Consider the following 17,489-nt stretch of genomic DNA (forward strand, 5'->3'; position numbering starts at 1 on the left):
AAGACAAACGTTGCCTTTTTTGGGATAGAAAAACTTTTTGGATTTTTTTTTTTTTTTTTTTAAATCATTTTATTTTCTCGTTATCGTTCAGTCCAAGTGGCAGCAGTGCCTTCACAAATTCACAAACTCTTACATGGATAAAAGTCTTGGGACACATATAGCAAGAGTATTAAAAAAAATAGACAAAAGTATTGGGACGTGTGCAGAAAGCAAAACATAACGAAAACAACTTTTGACTTGTTTTTACCTTGAAATGATCCATTTTGATAACAATGATTTGAAAAATACAATCGTAACACAATCACAGAGGGAAAAATGACTAATAGGGCACCTCCAAAAAAGAAATCAAATGTTAAGAATAAAGTCAAAATACTACGAGTGCCATCATTTCACAGGAATTTGAAGGACATTAGTGGTTGTTAAATACATATTTGATTTCTTCCTTTCCATATGACCCCAAAGAAAATAGAAGGTTACAATCTACGCTGCATGCTATATATGAAAAACAAAAACAAAACAAAAATACTGCATGGTCCTCATTTTCCTTCATTGTCACTTGCAAACAAACAAAAAAAAAAAAAGCAGCACGTGCGATTGACCATCGGAGGACTTTTACATTCACAGTACACGTCAACACCAGAAGGTGGCGCTAACATTTGGTACCACCAAAAGAAAACTGGTGAATGCGCCACACTTTTGTTTTGTTTTTTTGGTGTGACATTTACAAGCAACACAAATGTCATGACAGAATTCACATCATTCATTTTCCATATCAGTCTTATAATGCATTCAAAAAAATGGATTCAATCTTGGTTTTATCCTCAAAATTTGCCAAGTTTTTTCTTTTTCTTTTAAATCAAAACTTATGACATTGAAAAACTGGATATTTATGCATTTTTAACAAATGTGGAAGAAATTTCTGAGAATTTTTCTATTAAAATTTCACATTTGAATTTTTTTTCTGCTGAAAGAATACTGAAATATTTAGCAGCCAGTTGCGTTAAAAAAAAAACATCTCTGATGGGTATTTTTTAATTTTATCATTTTAAACCCATTTTCACATTATTTCATACAATATTTACAGAATTTTCTATATTTTCATCTATTTCTCACTTTGTTAACCATGTTTGGGCAAATTTTGGGGGAAAAATTTCGTTTGTCCAAATTTTGAGGGAAAAATTTAACTTGTACAATTTTTGAGGAAAAGATTTCGTTTGTAGAATTTTTGAGGAAAAGATTTTGTTTGTGCAAATTTGGAGGAGAACTTTCGCTGAAAGCATTTCAGAATGAAAGACTTTAGCATAACAAAAATAGGGACAAAATACTTACTGGACGGCGACCATTCCGTTTGAATGACAGGATGAGTTATCTGTGGAGCCACAAGATGGCTGACATTTCCTTAAGGCAAAGTGCTCACATGAGGGCGGGGAGGGGAAAAAAAAAAAAAAAAAAAAAAAAGGTCACATTTTGCTAAATAATACAAAATCCCTCAAAAAGTGTGTGTGGTCGTTCCCCACCACAGAACAAAGTTTTTTTTTTTTGTGTGGTTTCCGGATGCTCCGCAGTCTCGTGGAAAGGCACAAAATGGACGATTTGGGTTTTGTTGGTTCGGTGCCAGAGGGCGTCCGTTGGGGGGGGCGTGTCGCTCGGGCAGACGGCGTCCGTCCGTCCGTCCGGTCGGGTTGGGCTCACGCGTGCAGTCGGATTTTTCCCTCCTCGGCCAGCCGGCGGATGACTCGCGTCTCAAAGTCGGCGCTGTGCACGCCCGTCTTGCGGAAGGCGCCCGCGTAGCGATTCTCCTCCCAGTAGTGGTGCCAGTTGCCCTGCCGGTCGGCGCCGTAACCCAACACCGACACCTGCGGGGGGGCGGGATGAAGGGAAAAAAGGTCAAGGAAGGAATAAAAAGAATGCAAGGAGGAAGAAAAACAAGGAGGATGGAGAGAGAACAGAAGGAAAGAGTGAAGGAGAAAGACATTAAAAGGCAAGAAAAGAAAGAAAAGAAAACATTGAATTGAAAGACAAAGGGAAGAACGGAAGGAAAGAAATCAGGAAGAAAAAAAGGATTAAAAGAGGAAGGACAGTGTGGAGGAATGAAGGAGAAGTCAGGCAGATGAAAGGAAAGAAGACAGAGGAGGGAATTGAAGGAAAAACCAATGGAAGAAGGGAAGAGTAATTGAAGGAAAAGAAGAATGGAAAGAAAGTTAGGAGGAAGAAAGGAAGGAAAAACTAGCAAGGAAGGAAAGAAAGAATGCGAGAAGAAATGAAAGCAGGAAGAAAGGAAGGACAATGTGGAGGAATGAAGGAGAAGTCAGGCAGATGAAAGGAAAGAAGGTAAAGAGAAGAAGAGGAGGGAATTGAAGGAAAAAGAAACAATGGAAGAATAGAAGGAAGGATGCGGGCGGGTGGACAGAAGAGAGAAAGAAAGAAGACAAACGGAACAAAGAAGAAAAACTATCAAGGAAGGAGGAAGTAGGCGTCGGCCTGTTGGCGTGGCGACCTGGTCGCAGGTGTGCAGCGCGAAGACGATGGCGAGCATCCCGGTGGACGGGTAGCGGCCGTGACCTTCCGTCCAGCGCGAGTGGACGTACTTGAAGAACGCCGGACTCACCACCAACACCTGCGCACACGCACGCACACGTGACGTTAGCATGTCGCGCGTGACGTTAGCATGTCGCGCGTGACGTTAGCATGTCGCGCGTGACGTTAGCATGTCGCGCGTGACGTTAGCATGTCGCGCGTGACGTTAGCATGTCGCGCGTGACGTTAGCATGTCGCGCGTGACGTTAGCATGTCATGCGTGACGTTAGCATGTCGCGCGTGACGTTAGCATGTCGCGCGTGACGTTAGCATGTCGCGCGCCAACGCGGCTCATTTGTGCCGCTTACCTTGTCTTTATCCGCCTCCACTCGTTCTTTCACTCGCATGTACGTCCTGAACACACAAAAACGTCTTTGACCTTCACAGCAACGAATACATTTCAACTTTGATGCGTTTCAAAACCACGACGTCAACGTTCCAAAACGTCTTTGATTTCGAGATTATTTGGATTTGACAAAGACGACTTGTTGAAGATTGTCTTGAGGTTTACAAAAAACACTTTTTTTGTAGACTAAACTGCCTTTGGTGTTGACAAATGCACGTCTATGAGGTCATTGAAGATTCGACTGCGAACGCCTTTGATTTTTACAAAAAATAATTCATTCAATTTGTCCACTAAGCTAAACAGTCTTTGCTTTCAAAAAACTAATTTGTTCAAGACTAAACTGACTTGAAAAGTTGACAAAATAAATTACATTTCAAACTGTCTTTGATATTTCAACATTTTTTTAAATATGTACAAACCACATTTGTTAAATTTGTTGAAGACAATTTTTTTTTATTGGTTATTTCTTTTGGTCAATGTTCTTTGATGTGTACAAAGAACTGAAAAATTTCTATAAATTTCTTTGATTTAGGGGATGGCGGAGAATCTTAGTTCTTTAAAAGTGAAATTGTCTTTGATGTTTCGAAAGACCTGACATGTTGTTAATGTTCACTTTCGGTTTATGGAAAATGCTGTTTTTTTTTTAGGAACTATTCAATGAAAATTTGGAGACACTAAATTGTCTTGGAGACGTTTTATAGAACACAAAAAGATGTTACGCTTGTTGAAGACGCTCTATTGAATTTCTTTGAACACTGAAGCCTAAAAAAAAGGCGTCTTGTCGGGAGGTTGACTGAAGATGTTGTTTTGTTGGTGTACATTTTGACGTGTCCGGTGGACAAGGCGCTGGCGAGCCATTCCATATCTCGCAGCTTGAAGGGCAGCAGGATGAGGCTGACGCCGGGCGACACGTCCACCGCGCTCTCCGGGTACAGGAAGTGATGCGTGGTGCGGTTGCCCACGTCCTGTTCGAAGCCCCGCGTCACCGCCTTGTTCATCCTGCGAAACGGGAATCGGGTCACATGTGCGCAACTCACATTCTGGAAATCAGTTCAAACAACTCATTCAAGCCCAAAAACGTAGAAATACGTTTGGAATACTGTGTCCTTCACTCCCAAAAACGGATTTATACGTTTGCTTTTTTTTATGCTAGAGCAAGCAGAAGACTTTGACGCAGCTTCTGACCTGAAGAGGTGATTTAAAGCAATGGTAGTTATTACAAGAAATGGCCATCAGGTGGCAGATGAGTATAAGAGCTCATGTTGCAACAAGCCATTTTTCCCCCAGTTTTTTTTTTTTGTTTTTTATTCCCCTGATGACAGAAAAGACACTCATCTTTCTTTTAGTAGCTTCCATGTTTTTTATAGCAAAAGAATATTCTGTGGGCAAAATCCAGTTAGAGAGGCAGATATATATATATATATATATATAAAATAACTTTTAAAAAAAAGGGCCAAAAAATGGTGTGAAATTCCCAAAATAAAATCAAAATAGTGACTTTGTTAGGTTTTGCAAAAATACTTTTTATAGGATAGAATTTTCACAAATGTAGGTGAAACGTATTGCTGGTAATGCTTCATTCCAATTTGTAGAGGGCGCTATTGAGCCATTTATTGAAAATGCGGAAGAAAGTTGTGAAATATTTAGATCCTCAGAAATGGCATTTTTCTTTGCAAACATTGCGTCGCCATGGCAACAGCGTGCGGCAAACTAAGCTTAAATAGGTTAAGATGAATCACGGCAAGTTTGAAGACGATCAGATAAATTCTGTTAAAATATGACCTCTTATAAAAGGCCCGGAAAAAATGACAACAAATTCCAAAGTAAACCAAAACGGCAGACTTCCTGTTTGCTTTTGCATAATATGGTTCCAAAAGACCAAAACTGTCGGAAACTGGCTGCATCCGCCTCCAAGTTTTTTGTGGCTCCATGTTAACGTTCAAGCAGGAATGCTTCGTTAAAGAAATGCAAAATGTGGTGAAAAAAAGCACCGTGTCTCTCCTTGCCCACACGGGAGGGCATCACGGCACCTTCAAGTCGGAGATGCAGCAGGTGTGCAAAACGTACCTGATGACGATGTCGTGCGAGTCGATGAGCTTCCCGTGTCCCGACTGGCGCAGGTTTCCCGAGTTCCCCACCACGGCGCAAGCGCGGCAACGCGACGCCCGCGGCGTGAAGTCCGCCGACGGCGGGGAGATGATCTGGAACATGCGTGACATCACTTCCTGTAGCGTACGCTCATTTCCCGAACGCTGGAGACTCTGCGGGGCGAAAACGAGTCACGTTACGACGGGAAACGAATGGGAAGAAGACAGAAAATGACATGTTGTGCCTTTCAAACAACCACATAGCTCCTTCGATATTGACGGTGTTATTTATCCTCTGCGAAGAGCAACAATATTGTCTGTACGAGGGCTGCAAGTCGGATAAGTCAAGTTTAAAAATAGTTTGACTTATATTTTCTTGCCTCACAGCGGCACCAGAAACACGTTTGGGCCGTCCATGTTTTAGACACAATTTCAGACGTACAAATTTGTTAGTGCGCCACCTAGTGGCCGAATGGAAGATGTTACTTGTCTGCTCACTAACTTGGTATTTGGTGTGTGGGTTTGTATTCCCGACATGATAGCACTTGAGCACAGGAAGTTTTGCTTCTGTACGTTCCCAAAGAAGAAGACGGGAACAGGAAGTTGTTGAGCTCAATTTAAGCTAACACAGGCTAACTTTTCACTGCTGAAAGTTGTTCATTGAGCCTTTTTGAGCAATAAAAAGTTGATTCTGGACAAAATATTAATGTGAGAACATCATTTTTCATGTACAATTAATACCTTAAAAAAAAAAAAAATAATTCCCTTTTGCTGAAAATGGCTCAATGAGTCAAGTATCTCTTTAAACATTTTCTTGTTTTGTACCAAAAAAAATAATAATAATTTGTTTGAATAATTGTGATTTTAATTATTGCTGTGATTATTTTTTCCCCCAAAATCGAGCAGGCCTATTGCATGTATAATGTAGATATTATGATGCATGTGTGAGCTAAATGAGAGCTAGCGTCTGTTTACCATAAGTGGGAATTGCTAATGCTAATCACGATTGCTAACCGTTTGGCGTAAGCTAATTCTCTTGGCGTTTAAAATAATGCATATGTATAGAAGATAATACATGACGAAGTATTTATATCCACTTAATTACATTTACGGCCAACCTTAGCAGATTAACAAAAACAAAAATAAAATGGTTTTAATTTCTCTCTTTACTGAAAAACAGGACTGTATTGTAGTTCTCGTTTTCAGAACAGAAAATGTTGTTTTTCCACAAACCAAAGCTTTGAGTTGCGAGCGTGGCACCGGAAACAAATGAAACTGATATCTCAAGGCTGCTTGGTGCAGTGACGACACAGTGAATCAGCAAGATGAAATCATCGTCTGCCCCCCCCACTTTCAATCTCCTAATAGCGCCGCCGCGTGCGCCAACGTCGAGCAGGAAATCCGCTCAGACGTGCGCTCAAGAATCCGACAGAGATGCAAACGGACATTTCGTCGGCGGCTCTTCTCGTCCCTTCACGTGACATCTTTCATCTTGTCGTGATCCTCATGGCGGGCGCTAATGGAAGCTGCTGCTGCTGCCGCCGCCTGCAAAATGACTTCCTGGAAGGCGGACGCATCCTCAACTCGGCCTCTCGTGTTTACAAAAGTATTTTACGTTCATGGGAAGCTCAAAATCGTTTAGGAAAACCCGCCTGCACTAGGAGGTACAAAAAAAATGATAGATTATTCGACCACTCATCAAAAACTATTTTAACTCATTCACTCGCCGCCATTTTCACATTTCGCAATCCCGTTCGCTGCCGACTGTTTTACTGGATTTGGACTGATTTTGCAAGGCCCACAGAAAATTGTGTTCTATTGCTATAAAATTCAAAGCAATTAGCATTAGAATATAGCTTCATCATTATTCACAAACCTGCTTGGTCTCTTATACTCTGCTGCCATCTGCTGGCCGCTTGTATAAAAACACAAATTTTTTTTCAACCGTTCTTTACAGTTGAGAGGCTCCATCAAAGCCTTCTGGAAAAAATAAAAATGAATAAAAACGTATAAATACATTCTAATTAGATATGTGAATAATGATGAAACTTCTAATGCTAATTGCTGCAAAATGGAAACGGATAGAAATACACTTTTTTTTTTTTTTTCTTGACGAAAGAAGAGACTTTAATCTTTCTTTTGGTAGTTGCACAACTGTTTCTTGAAGTAAGTTAAGAGAAAGAATCACGACATCATTCAATCCCAAAAACGTATAAATATGTTTTTAATACTTTGTACTTGACTCCCAAAAACATATTTATACGTTTTTTTGTTTTGTGCTAGAGCAAACAGAAGGCTGAAGAGGTCATTTAAAGCAATGGCCATGTTGCAACAAGCTCTTGTGTTTTTTTTTTTTCCTGATGAAATAAGAGAATAATCTTTGTTTTTGTAGGTTCCATGTTTTTATAGCAACAGAACACTGCGGGCCTTGCAAAATCAGTCAAAATCTAGTAAAAGTGCAGAGAGTCAAGGCTTTTGTGAAAATCACTAATCACTACACAATATCAAATAAACAACAATAGTTGATTAACAAGCAGTAATCAGGGAAAAAAAAAAAAAAAAAAAAAGAGGGTTTTGTAAAACACTTGAATACAAACTGAAAATGTTAAATGGGTGAAATTACGATAGAATGATCGATTCTAAAAATGATTGGATAGTGACAGCCCGAGTATGTTTTTTGTTTTTGTTTTTAAATGAGGTTTACGAAATGTTAGCTCTCAGTCAAAATGGGCTCATTGTTTTGTATAATTGTAATTGCTAATTGTTGATGATCAAACGCTTGTCGGCGAGCGCAGTTCTCACCAGCCACCAGTTGAGCGCGTCCGGGTCCAAACGCTCGCCGGCGTCGCGGAGGACGGGCCGCTGTCGGGGATCGTAGCGGCGGCGGAACCAGTCGGACGCGCTCACGTCCGACACGCACGAGTCGGGACAAGCGCAGGGCCTGAGAGATCAGCGCGATGGCATGAGACCACCCTCAAATATTAGGGGAACCCCCCCGACCTGTTACGTTACCTTGCGACTTGCCCAGCATCGTCTTTTACCGACTGTTTCTCGGGTGCGGCGACGCTGACGAGTGCGTGTGTGCTGCTGACGTCAGCAGGAGACGCTACAAAAGAAAAACAAAAAAAAACGTCACGTCACCACTGAAAATGACATCACAAGCGCTCAGGTAACCAATCACAGCTCAGCTTGTGAATGTCACATGACCAAACCGAGAAAACAGGTGAGCTGTGATTGCTTACCTGAGCCCTTGTGATGTCATTTGCAAAATGTCTTTTTAAAAGGTACTATTTGTACAAGTATCAAATTAAAACCCGACTCTTATCTTGAAATTGCAACCTGACTTGAAACCCAAATATATAAACTAAACGCTTTTTAAAATCCTACCTTGATGAGAAAATTGCGAGTCTTCCTCACCCGTCTCCTGACTGCTGTTGTCTCGGGTGGGCGTGGCCAAAGACATGGACAGGAAGTGCTTCCTCTGGATGCTCTGGCTGGCCAGCATGAGGAGGAGGACGGCGGCGATGCACAGCGCCACGCACAGCTTCTTCTTCAACCACATGTCTGGAGGTGCGAGGGGGCGGGGCAATTCCGCTTAACCTCATCTGCACCCCCGCCGGGCTCCCGATCGCCTCGCCTTCATCGCCACGGAGGCCGAGCGACGGCGTTTGCTTCCTGTCTTGTCGGCTACGTCGCGTTCCTGTCAGGAAAAGCGCAGAAGTGGAAAAAAAAAAAAAAAAAAAAATCAGTGTAAAAGGCCGTGTTGAAAATGTCTCACTAGTATCCACTATAGTTGAGTTGACCATTTTGTAGTGACCAAAAGCTTCGTGAGTAGTGTAAATGTTAATAATCCATATCGGTCTATCACTAAAAAGTAGTCTTTGAAAACCCGTTTTCATTTCACTGAGCTAACATATACTGAATGTTTATTAGCGTTTGTTTTGACAAATACTTGGCGTTGAAAAAACAAAACAAAATCCAAGCATTTCAATGGCTGCTAATTATACACATTTTTTTGTGACGTTCGGGCAGGCTCGGCTCGGTCGATTGCAATTGTGATTTCAGATCTAGTTTTACTTTACCAACATTATTATGTGTGAATGGCAAAAAGTGAGTGCACTGTACAATCGAGTATGTCGAAACCCCGAGAGAGTGATTAAGTAGTAAGGTACGAGTGAACGACTCCAAAAAGAGCCAAAAAAGCAAGAGCACAAGTGAAAGTGGGTTTTAAATCGGTGCCAGGTGGGCCGCCTCGTCAACTCAAAAGGGAAAAAGAAAAGTTAAGCTCATGGATTAGCAAAGTGTATTTATTAGCGCACTGTACAAACTTGTACAAAAGGTTAAAACAGCGAGGGGACAAAGTGAGGTCAGGTTTGTGCGGCAAAGAGCAAAAGAAACTTAAACAAGCGTCACTGGAATACAAAACGAGATTCAATACAAGCTCACTGATTGGAATTCCATTCCAAACGTTTGCAACCACGCTCCAAACTACAAACTTTTTTTTTTTTTACTACTTGTGACATACCTGCCAACCGCGTTCCAAGTTGTTACATGAAAATGGCTTCGGGGCTTGATTTGCGTGTTGGGGGTTGTGGGTGACATGCCTACTAAATTTCACATTGACAAACGAAACTGGCTCCATTGGGTGAATTTTTCAAATAACGCGGATGAAATCAAATTTAAGAGTTTCCCTGCCAAAATGGCCGTTTTGAACCAATATGACTTCCTGCGACTTTTTGGTAATGGCTTCTTAGACTGTTTGGTGGTCTACAAGTGATAGACATGCCTGCCAAATTTCACATTGACGAGTGAAACAGGCTCTGGAAGCTGAATTGTTAAAGTAATAAATATTAATAAACAAAAATTCCAGCGTTTCCATGCTAAAAAGGACCGCTTTGAACCAAAACCGCAGACTTCCTGTGTCTTTTTGGGCATATATTTTTTTAGCCTTTTTTTATGGGCGACGTGCCTACAAAATTTCACAATGCCACATTGAAATTTTCAAATAATAAAGCTGAAGAATTAGAATTCAAGAGTTTCCCTGCTAAAATGGCCGCTTTGAACCAACATGGCAGACTTCCTGTCTCTTTTTTTAAATTCTTTTTTTGTTGGTGACATGCCTACAAAATTTCACAATGCCAAATTGAAATTTTCAAATAATAAAGCTGAAGAAAAAGAATTCAAGGGTTTACCTGCTAAAATGGCCGCTTTGAACCAACATGGCAGACTTCCTGTCTCTTTTTTTTTTTATTATTTTTTTGTTGGTGACATGCCTACAAAATTTCACAATGCCAAATTGAAATTTTCAAATAATAAAGCTGAAGAAAAAGAATTCAAGGGTTTACCTGCTAAAATGGCCGCTTTGAACCAACATGGCAGACTTCCTGTCTCTTTTTTTTTTTTTTTTATTCTTTTTTTTTTTGTGGGTGACATGCCTACAAAATTTCACATTGCCAAATTGAAATTTTCAAATAATAAAGCTGAAGAATTAGAATTCAAGGGTTTCCCTGCTAAAATGGCCGCTTTGAACCAACATGGCAGACTTCCTGTCTCTTTTTTTTTTTATTATTTTTTTGTTGGTGACATGCCTACAAAATTTCACAATGCCAAATTGAAATTTTCAAATAATAAAGCTGAAGAAAAAGAATTCAAGGGTTTACCAGCTAAAATGGCCGCTTTGAACCAACATGGCAGACTTCCTGTCTCTTTTTTTTTTTTTATTATTTTTTTGTTGGTGACATGCCTACAAAATTTCACAATGCCAAATTGAAATTTTCAAATAATAAAGCTGAAGAAAAAGAATTCAAGGGTTTACCTGCTAAAATGGCCGCTTTGAACCAACATGGCAGACTTCCTGTCTCTTTTTTTTTTTATTATTTTTTTGTTGGTGACATGCCTACAAAATTTCACAATGCCAAATTGAAATTTTCAAATAATAAAGCTGAAGAAAAAGAATTCAAGGGTTTACCAGCTAAAATGGCCGCTTTGAACCAACATGGCAGACTTCCTGTCTCTTTTTTTTTTTTTATTATTTTTTTGTTGGTGACATGCCTACAAAATTTCACAATGCCAAATTGAAATTTTCAAATAATAAAGCTGAAGAAAAAGAATTCAAGGGTTTACCTGCTAAAATGGCCGCTTTGAACCAACATGGCAGACTTCCTGTCTCTTTTTTTTTTTTTTTTATTCTTTTTTTTTTTGTGGGTGACATGCCTACAAAATTTCACATTGCCAAATTGAAATTTTCAAATAATAAAGCTGAAGAATTAGAATTCAAGGGTTTACCTGCTAAAATGGCCGCTTTGAACCAACATGGCAGACTTCCTGTCTTTTTTTCTTTTTTTTCTTTTTTTTGTGGGTGACGTGCCTACAAAATTTCACATTGCCAAATTGAAATTTTCAAATAATAAAGCTGAAGAAAAAGAATTCAAGGGTTTACCAGCTAAAATGGCCGCTTTGAACCAACATGGCAGACTTCCTGTCTCTTTTTTTTTTTAACTTTTTTTGTGGGTGACATGCCTACAAAATTTCACAATGCCAAATTGAAATTTTCAAATAATAAAGCTGAAGAAAAAGAATTCAAGGGTTTACCTGCTAAAATGGCCGCTTTGAACCAACATGGCAGATGCCCTGTGTCTTTTTGGTAATGGCTTCTTAAGACATTTTTGGAGGTCGAGTCATGGCAAACATTCCTCCCAAATTTGACGTTGCCAAGTGAAAACTGTCTCTGAGGGCTGAATTTTCAAAACAATTCCAGGAAGTGCTCCCGTATCTCGCTGACGATAGTTGCAGTTTCTTCTTCATGGCCGTCTGTCCCTTGAGCGCCAGACTGAATGGAGTAACATTATCTCTCTGTTATTTTGGGGTCTGTCCGGGTGGGGGTGGGGGCTGACAGGGTCATTCCCATGCTGAGAGTAGCATGTGACGGAACTCCTTGGTCTCACCGACATCTGGAATCTTGTGCCGACACCGCAATGGAAACTAGCAGCAGCCTCCCAATTGGAAGCCGGTCCAAGTTTTTCACTCTCTCATTGGCAAATTTATCCGCTTTGATCAGGACCTTCGAAATATGCTCGCAGCAGACACATTGACGACGCTCATGAGTTTTAGGCTAGCTTTCGTTCGTCTATTTCTGGAGCACTTCTTCCCGGTCAGAAATGAAGTACAAATACTTTGTTAATTCAGTTAAGCAGATTTTTTTTCCCAGGCAGAAGTACTTTACCTGATCAGCCTAAATAATTACCAAGGTCATTTTGACCTCACTGTTACCAAAACGTACATGGTAAAAACTGTTTTTTGTCGTCGTCTGAAAATATTCAAACATGACTTGCCAACTATGCCATTTGCTTAAAAAGACAGCAACATGGAAAATCAACTTTTTGGAGCTTTTAGCTGTGTTAAAATGATAATTCCACACAAAAAAAAAAGACGAAAGTGGCGCTTTCCTCCATTCACCACTCTGAGGAAATTCTACATTATTCTGCTCTGCAAGCACCAGCCCCTCCCCAACCTGAGAAAACGAGCAGTGCTCACTTTATGACATCATAAGGTGCCGACACACCCCCACACCACCTCTGCGGACTCTCTTCTCTGAGACCTCCATGGGATAGTGATAAAAGTAGCCATCATCAGTCAACATTCTGTCCAAATGAATTCAAAGCAATCAATTATCCTTCACATCTGCAATGCCAAAGTGCAATGACAATTGGCTGTCTTAAAATCCCACAAAAGGTTCTGGCTGACACTTGTGTAAACTACAATTAAAAACTTTTGCACTGTTGAACCTAATTGAACTAATAGTGTAGTGGTAGTGCTTCCTCTGTAAGCAGCAAGTCACGGGTTCAAAACCAGCCCGGGATTTTTTTTTTCCTCCTCCTTTCCTCTCTCTCCTCCCCTCCTCCACCACCTCAACTTCTTGCAGCAAGGAGCCATTTTGTTTCAAATGTTTATTGAAGAATTGGCTTCCGCCAGTTTGCTCAAACGCAGAGCTACTGCAGTCGGATCGCCGGGGCGTGGCAAACATGGGGAGAGGCGGGGTTTTACTTCCGCGTTAGGAAACTAACCAGCAAAACACCTAATATTTCATAAACAAAAAATTACATCGCTATGGTGTCAAATAGAGGTGTTAAAAAAAATCGATTCAGCAATATATCGCGATATTACATCACGCAATTCTCGAATCGATTCAATAGGCGGCCGAATCGATTTCTAAATATCCATTTTTGATGGAAAAATATTTACCAAAACGTCTTAGAGTGCACACCTTAAGCATGGAAAAATGCTATATTAATGGAACACTAAGCCTTAATATTTTATTTTATTGCTGTTCAAAAATGAAACAGATTACAACCTGTATAAGACTGAAGTTTCAGATAAATAATACATTTTCATACAAATCTTACACTGTACAAGTTTACTGATTAGTATTTTCTAAATTTAAATAAATAAAAAAAATCACAACAATGGACTTGTAAATTCATATCGGGATTAATCGGTATCGAATTGAATCGTGACCTATGAATCGTGATACGGATCGAATCGTCAGGTACTCGGCAATTCACACCCCTAGTGTCAAAGGTAAGATTTAATCATTATATGCCGATAGTTAACTGTTGGAAGGGCTTAAAATATCGTTGTGTAATCAGTTTATTGATTTGAAAACAGAAACCTGTACTTGCTTTTTTCATTTTTTCAACCTCTGTAGATGACAACACCGCCAAAAAAAAAAAAAGAAAAGAAAAAAAAATCAATACAGAAAGGCTAAGTCCACTGCAGTTAGGTTTTAGATTCAATCCGATGTTGCAGTCTGGTCAGGCAGAACAAACATGGACGGGTCTCGAGTACTTTAGCCACCTCCACAGGTTGATTACGTGACGTGACGTGACGACCATTTCACAAGTTGCCTTCCTCGCTCAATATTCCGCCAATTCCAATCGTTTAGCTGTATGAATTATAACTCATGGGAGGGGGGGGAGGGGGGTGCCAAGCTTTTACAACACTCAATCATTTGGCCTAAGTGCTCTGCGTAAAAAAACGTGGCAATATTTCACGTTGTGACGAAACCGTAGTGCGATCTGAGGATTCAACTTTTGCGGCCAGAATGAATCATGTTAGTTAGCATCTGTAGGTTACATTTTGCACAAGTCTGCTCTTGTACTGTGAAGGTATTACAAATGGCGACGTTTCAGAGGTTGAAAATGCAAACATTTTAAGCAAAACAGGTCTGAAAAGAAACATTTGTTGCTGCATTTCTTCTTTTTTCTAAACTATAGACCGAGAGAGGAGTCAAAATCCACTCCCACATCAACCTGTAGTCCAAAGACAAGTTTAGTCGTACTCTAACTCAGTCTAACTACTAAGGAAAGACAAGAGTGCAACTGGGACCAGATTTAGCATTAGCATTTTAGCATCCATAGGTTAATTTACAGGTCTGTTTACTCGAGACTGTTTTACAAGTTACTTCCTGTTTCAGTGACGCACGACCGAGCCAGGTAAGGATGCATTGCAAACCCGGCGTACTTAATGAGCCCAAAAGGAACACAGTTAAACATTTTGGTTGCTAGGCAATGTCAACATTTGAAAGTCATTCCACTAGTGTGGAGTCGGTACCGTATATACTGTACTACCAGACACACAACAGCCGTTTCCTGTCCACACGCTCTTCCCGACATCGCCTCCCTTTTTTCTTGTAAAAGCTTCTTTTTTCCCCTTCTTTTTTTTTTTTTCCAAGGGGGGTGGAATTAACCCCTCAATTCCCCCCACCCACTCCTTTCTTTTTCTTTCGGAACACTGTCCCTCGGGATAAAAGCTGCCATGTGTGCTTAAGACCGTACAGCGCACCTCTTAAACACCCAGAGGGGGGAAAAATAAATAAATAAAAATTATGCTTTTATCTGAATTTGACCAGTCAAAAGCAAACTTAAATGTGCATTGCCATCCAATGATTGTACATTGTGCTTGACACATGAAAATTTCATGAAAAAATAAAGATGTCAAGTTTTTTTAGGTGTATGTTAAATATCACAATATTGATATCTACAGCGTATTAGTCCTGTACATAAATATATATTTTTTAATCAATGTTATTGTAGACATTTGTGTCCAATATAAAGCCACTTACTTGTTTCCAACTGCTGTAAAGCATTAACCTTTTATTTAAAAGGGATACTTGACTCATGGATCCATTTTCAGCCGTAAAAGGTTCATATTTTGTCAATAATTAATATGGTAACTTCATTATTTTTCATGTACAATTAATGCCTTTAAAAAGTAATTTTTCTCTCTGCTGTCGAGTGATGACGACGACATCACCGGTTCTGAGGAAGTAGCTAAAGTCTCCTGTGTTAAAATGTAGAAAAATAATCATGAAAAAAAGCACTGCATCGGCCCCCAAATGGCCGGGCCACAGGGCATCTGTCCTGTATGCCAGATGGCCAGTCCAGCCCTGGTAACGACCAATCATGGCTCAGTTTATTGACCAAACCCAGAAAACAGGTGAGTCACAATTGGTCGTTACCTACTTCCTCAGCACGGGTGATGTCATCATCAGGCGACAGCAAGTTGAAAAATTACTTTTTTTTTTTAGGTCTTTTTATTTTATTGGGGAAATTTCACATTCACAAAGCTAAATTTTTCAAATTTAAGCCATGCTTTAAAGTATTTTTGGTTGATATGAATAATTACATAGAGTCTCTTAAATTTGTAAATTATGAGAAAGGTCAAAAGATTTTGAAATTATTATCTAGTTTGTTTAATTGAAGTCTGTCTATTTTCTTCTTTTCGTTTTTTTTATTTTTTATTTCAGGGTTATAAAAACTTGGAATACTTTCATTTTTTTTATGTGAAATTGAATCGGAGTGTCTGAGTGTTTGTATATATATTTTTTGTTCTTTATTTACTGTTGTATTGACGAGATTTGTAAAAGAATTGTTCATTTGTATTCTGTCAATTAAAAAAAATTACTTTAAAAAAAAAAGGTATTAATTGTACATGAAAAATATTGAAGTTATCAAATTCATTCTGGACAAAAATATTAAAATTGTTCAACGAGTCAAGTATCCCTTTAACGAGTTCACACATCTGAGTAGGTTGTAATATGTTTTTCTTGCAGTCCAACATATTATTATTATTACAACAACAACAACAACAACAACAACTAAATACTCAAGTAGGTGAATGTGAGGGTGGCAAAAGTATGCAGGGGTCAACTGTTATCTGTACTTGTAGCTTCTCAAAGCGTGTGCGTACTTTGGCCACCTTTGGAGGCGTCACCAGTGAAGCCGATTGATGCCATCAGAGTTTTGGTCAACAAGCAAACAAGTAACAAACGCGTTTCAAGCAAACAAACTTACAATCAAACAAATCACTTTTCCTCCGATCAAGACTCGACAGCCTCACTTCCTCCTTCGTGTAGCGGCCCGCTCGGTTCGGAGACGAACACTTGAATTCTAATTTCAATTGCCAAAATGACACCATGACAACAAGCTACCGCCGCCGCTACATGAGCACAAAAAAAAAAAAAAAAAAGTTGCCAAAGTTTGAAGCGACCCCCCCAGGTCAAGTTTGTTCGACGCGAACACTCTCTCACTTGAGTAGCAGACATACAAAAACACGCGATATCGGTCCAAATACACAACCGAAGCACAAAACAACAAGACAATCGTCGAGAAGAAACGTACAAATGAAGAGGAAACTCACATGAAAGCTTCGCCGTCGGAGGTCTTTCTTCGTCTCTCTCGGCTGCTTGAGGATGAGGAGGGAGGAGGAAGGGGGGGGGGGGGGCGTCATCTTGATGCGGAGAGCCTGAGGGGAGGGGGCAGCAGGAAGGGGCGGGCCGACGCGTTACGTGATTACGTCATGCTAATTGATGGCGTCACGCCCACTGGTTTCTTGCTTTGGGTTTGAGTTCTACAATCTAGCAAAAAAAAAAAAAAAAAAAAAAAAAAAAAAGGTTTGAGGTCTACACTTTTCTCTCCCACTATTTGTTCATCTCATTTGCTAAATAAGCGAAGTGCGCATTACGTTTGCGCATGCGCGAGGGAAAAACGAGGCTACCAACTACCTTATCAATTTGAATGGCGGAGATTAGAGTGGTGACGATCTTTGGCTAACTGTACACTTTAAAGCTTGCAAGTCAACTTCCCCGATGTCAGTAATCCACATGCTATGCGTTAATTAAAAAAAACCCAGCAACTTTCCAGCGGTTGAAACGTTTCTTTTTAGAGCCGATTCCATTGGATTCAATTCATTTTCATGACCGTTTGGTAGTTTCGCCCACAATGCACCACGTTTCTACCCATAATGCACCTTGAATTCGAGACGCGCACTTGGCTTATTGCCGAATGATAGCTAGCTAGCTGTTTTGTTTGCATGTTTTCAGTAAAGATTAACACAAAAAAGAAAAAGGTAGCTATCGAGCTAGTTACATATATAACAGATATAAACAAAGAAAAATGATGGAAATAAAATGGATACATAGC

The 17,489-nt window shown here is 39.9% G+C and overlaps 1 protein-coding gene across 3 annotated transcripts; it reads right to left on the reverse strand.

Moving 5' to 3' along the window:
• Positions 1-37: 37 nt before the first annotated feature.
• On the reverse strand, positions 38-16,851 carry st3gal8 (ST3 beta-galactoside alpha-2,3-sialyltransferase 8). 3 transcript variants are annotated; one of them, XM_077528586.1, is made up of 9 exons: positions 16,708-16,851; positions 8,428-8,710; positions 8,023-8,116; positions 7,813-7,951; positions 4,991-5,184; positions 3,743-3,922; positions 2,886-2,931; positions 2,498-2,617; positions 38-1,856 (listed from the first exon to the last, which is right to left on the reverse strand). In XM_077528586.1, exons 2-9 carry the CDS (start codon positions 8,570-8,572, stop codon positions 1,689-1,691), a joined length of 1,086 nt encoding a protein of 361 aa, XP_077384712.1. In that variant the 5' UTR covers positions 8,573-8,710; positions 16,708-16,851; the 3' UTR covers positions 38-1,688. The 3 variants fall into 3 exon arrangements, with proteins under 3 accessions (XP_077384712.1, XP_077384708.1, XP_077384711.1); XM_077528582.1 differs by having other exon boundaries at positions 8,398-8,710; XM_077528585.1 differs by lacking the exon at positions 16,708-16,851 and adding an exon at positions 16,362-16,499 and having other exon boundaries at positions 8,398-8,710.
• Between the last annotated feature and the right edge of the window lie 638 nt (positions 16,852-17,489).

Source organism: Festucalex cinctus, chromosome 8 (assembly GCF_051991245.1).
Source record: "Festucalex cinctus isolate MCC-2025b chromosome 8, RoL_Fcin_1.0, whole genome shotgun sequence".
In the NCBI taxonomy this organism is placed as follows: domain Eukaryota; kingdom Metazoa; phylum Chordata; class Actinopteri; order Syngnathiformes; family Syngnathidae; genus Festucalex; species Festucalex cinctus.

What these genes read in the sequence shown, in the direction of transcription:
- st3gal8 (XM_077528582.1), bottom strand. Translation starts at nt 8,572, where the DNA reads ATGTGGTTGAAGAAGAAGCTGTGCGTGGCGCTGTGCATCGCCGCCGTC. An exon ending in ACGCGCTCAACTGGTGGCTG is followed by an intron (nt 5,185 to 7,812) that starts GTGAGAACTGCG and finishes TTCGCCCCGCAG; the next exon opens with AGTCTCCAGCGTTCGGGAAA. An exon ending in TGGAGGCGGATAAAGACAAG is followed by an intron (nt 2,618 to 2,885) that starts GTAAGCGGCACA and finishes GCGTGTGCGCAG; the next exon opens with GTGTTGGTGGTGAGTCCGGC.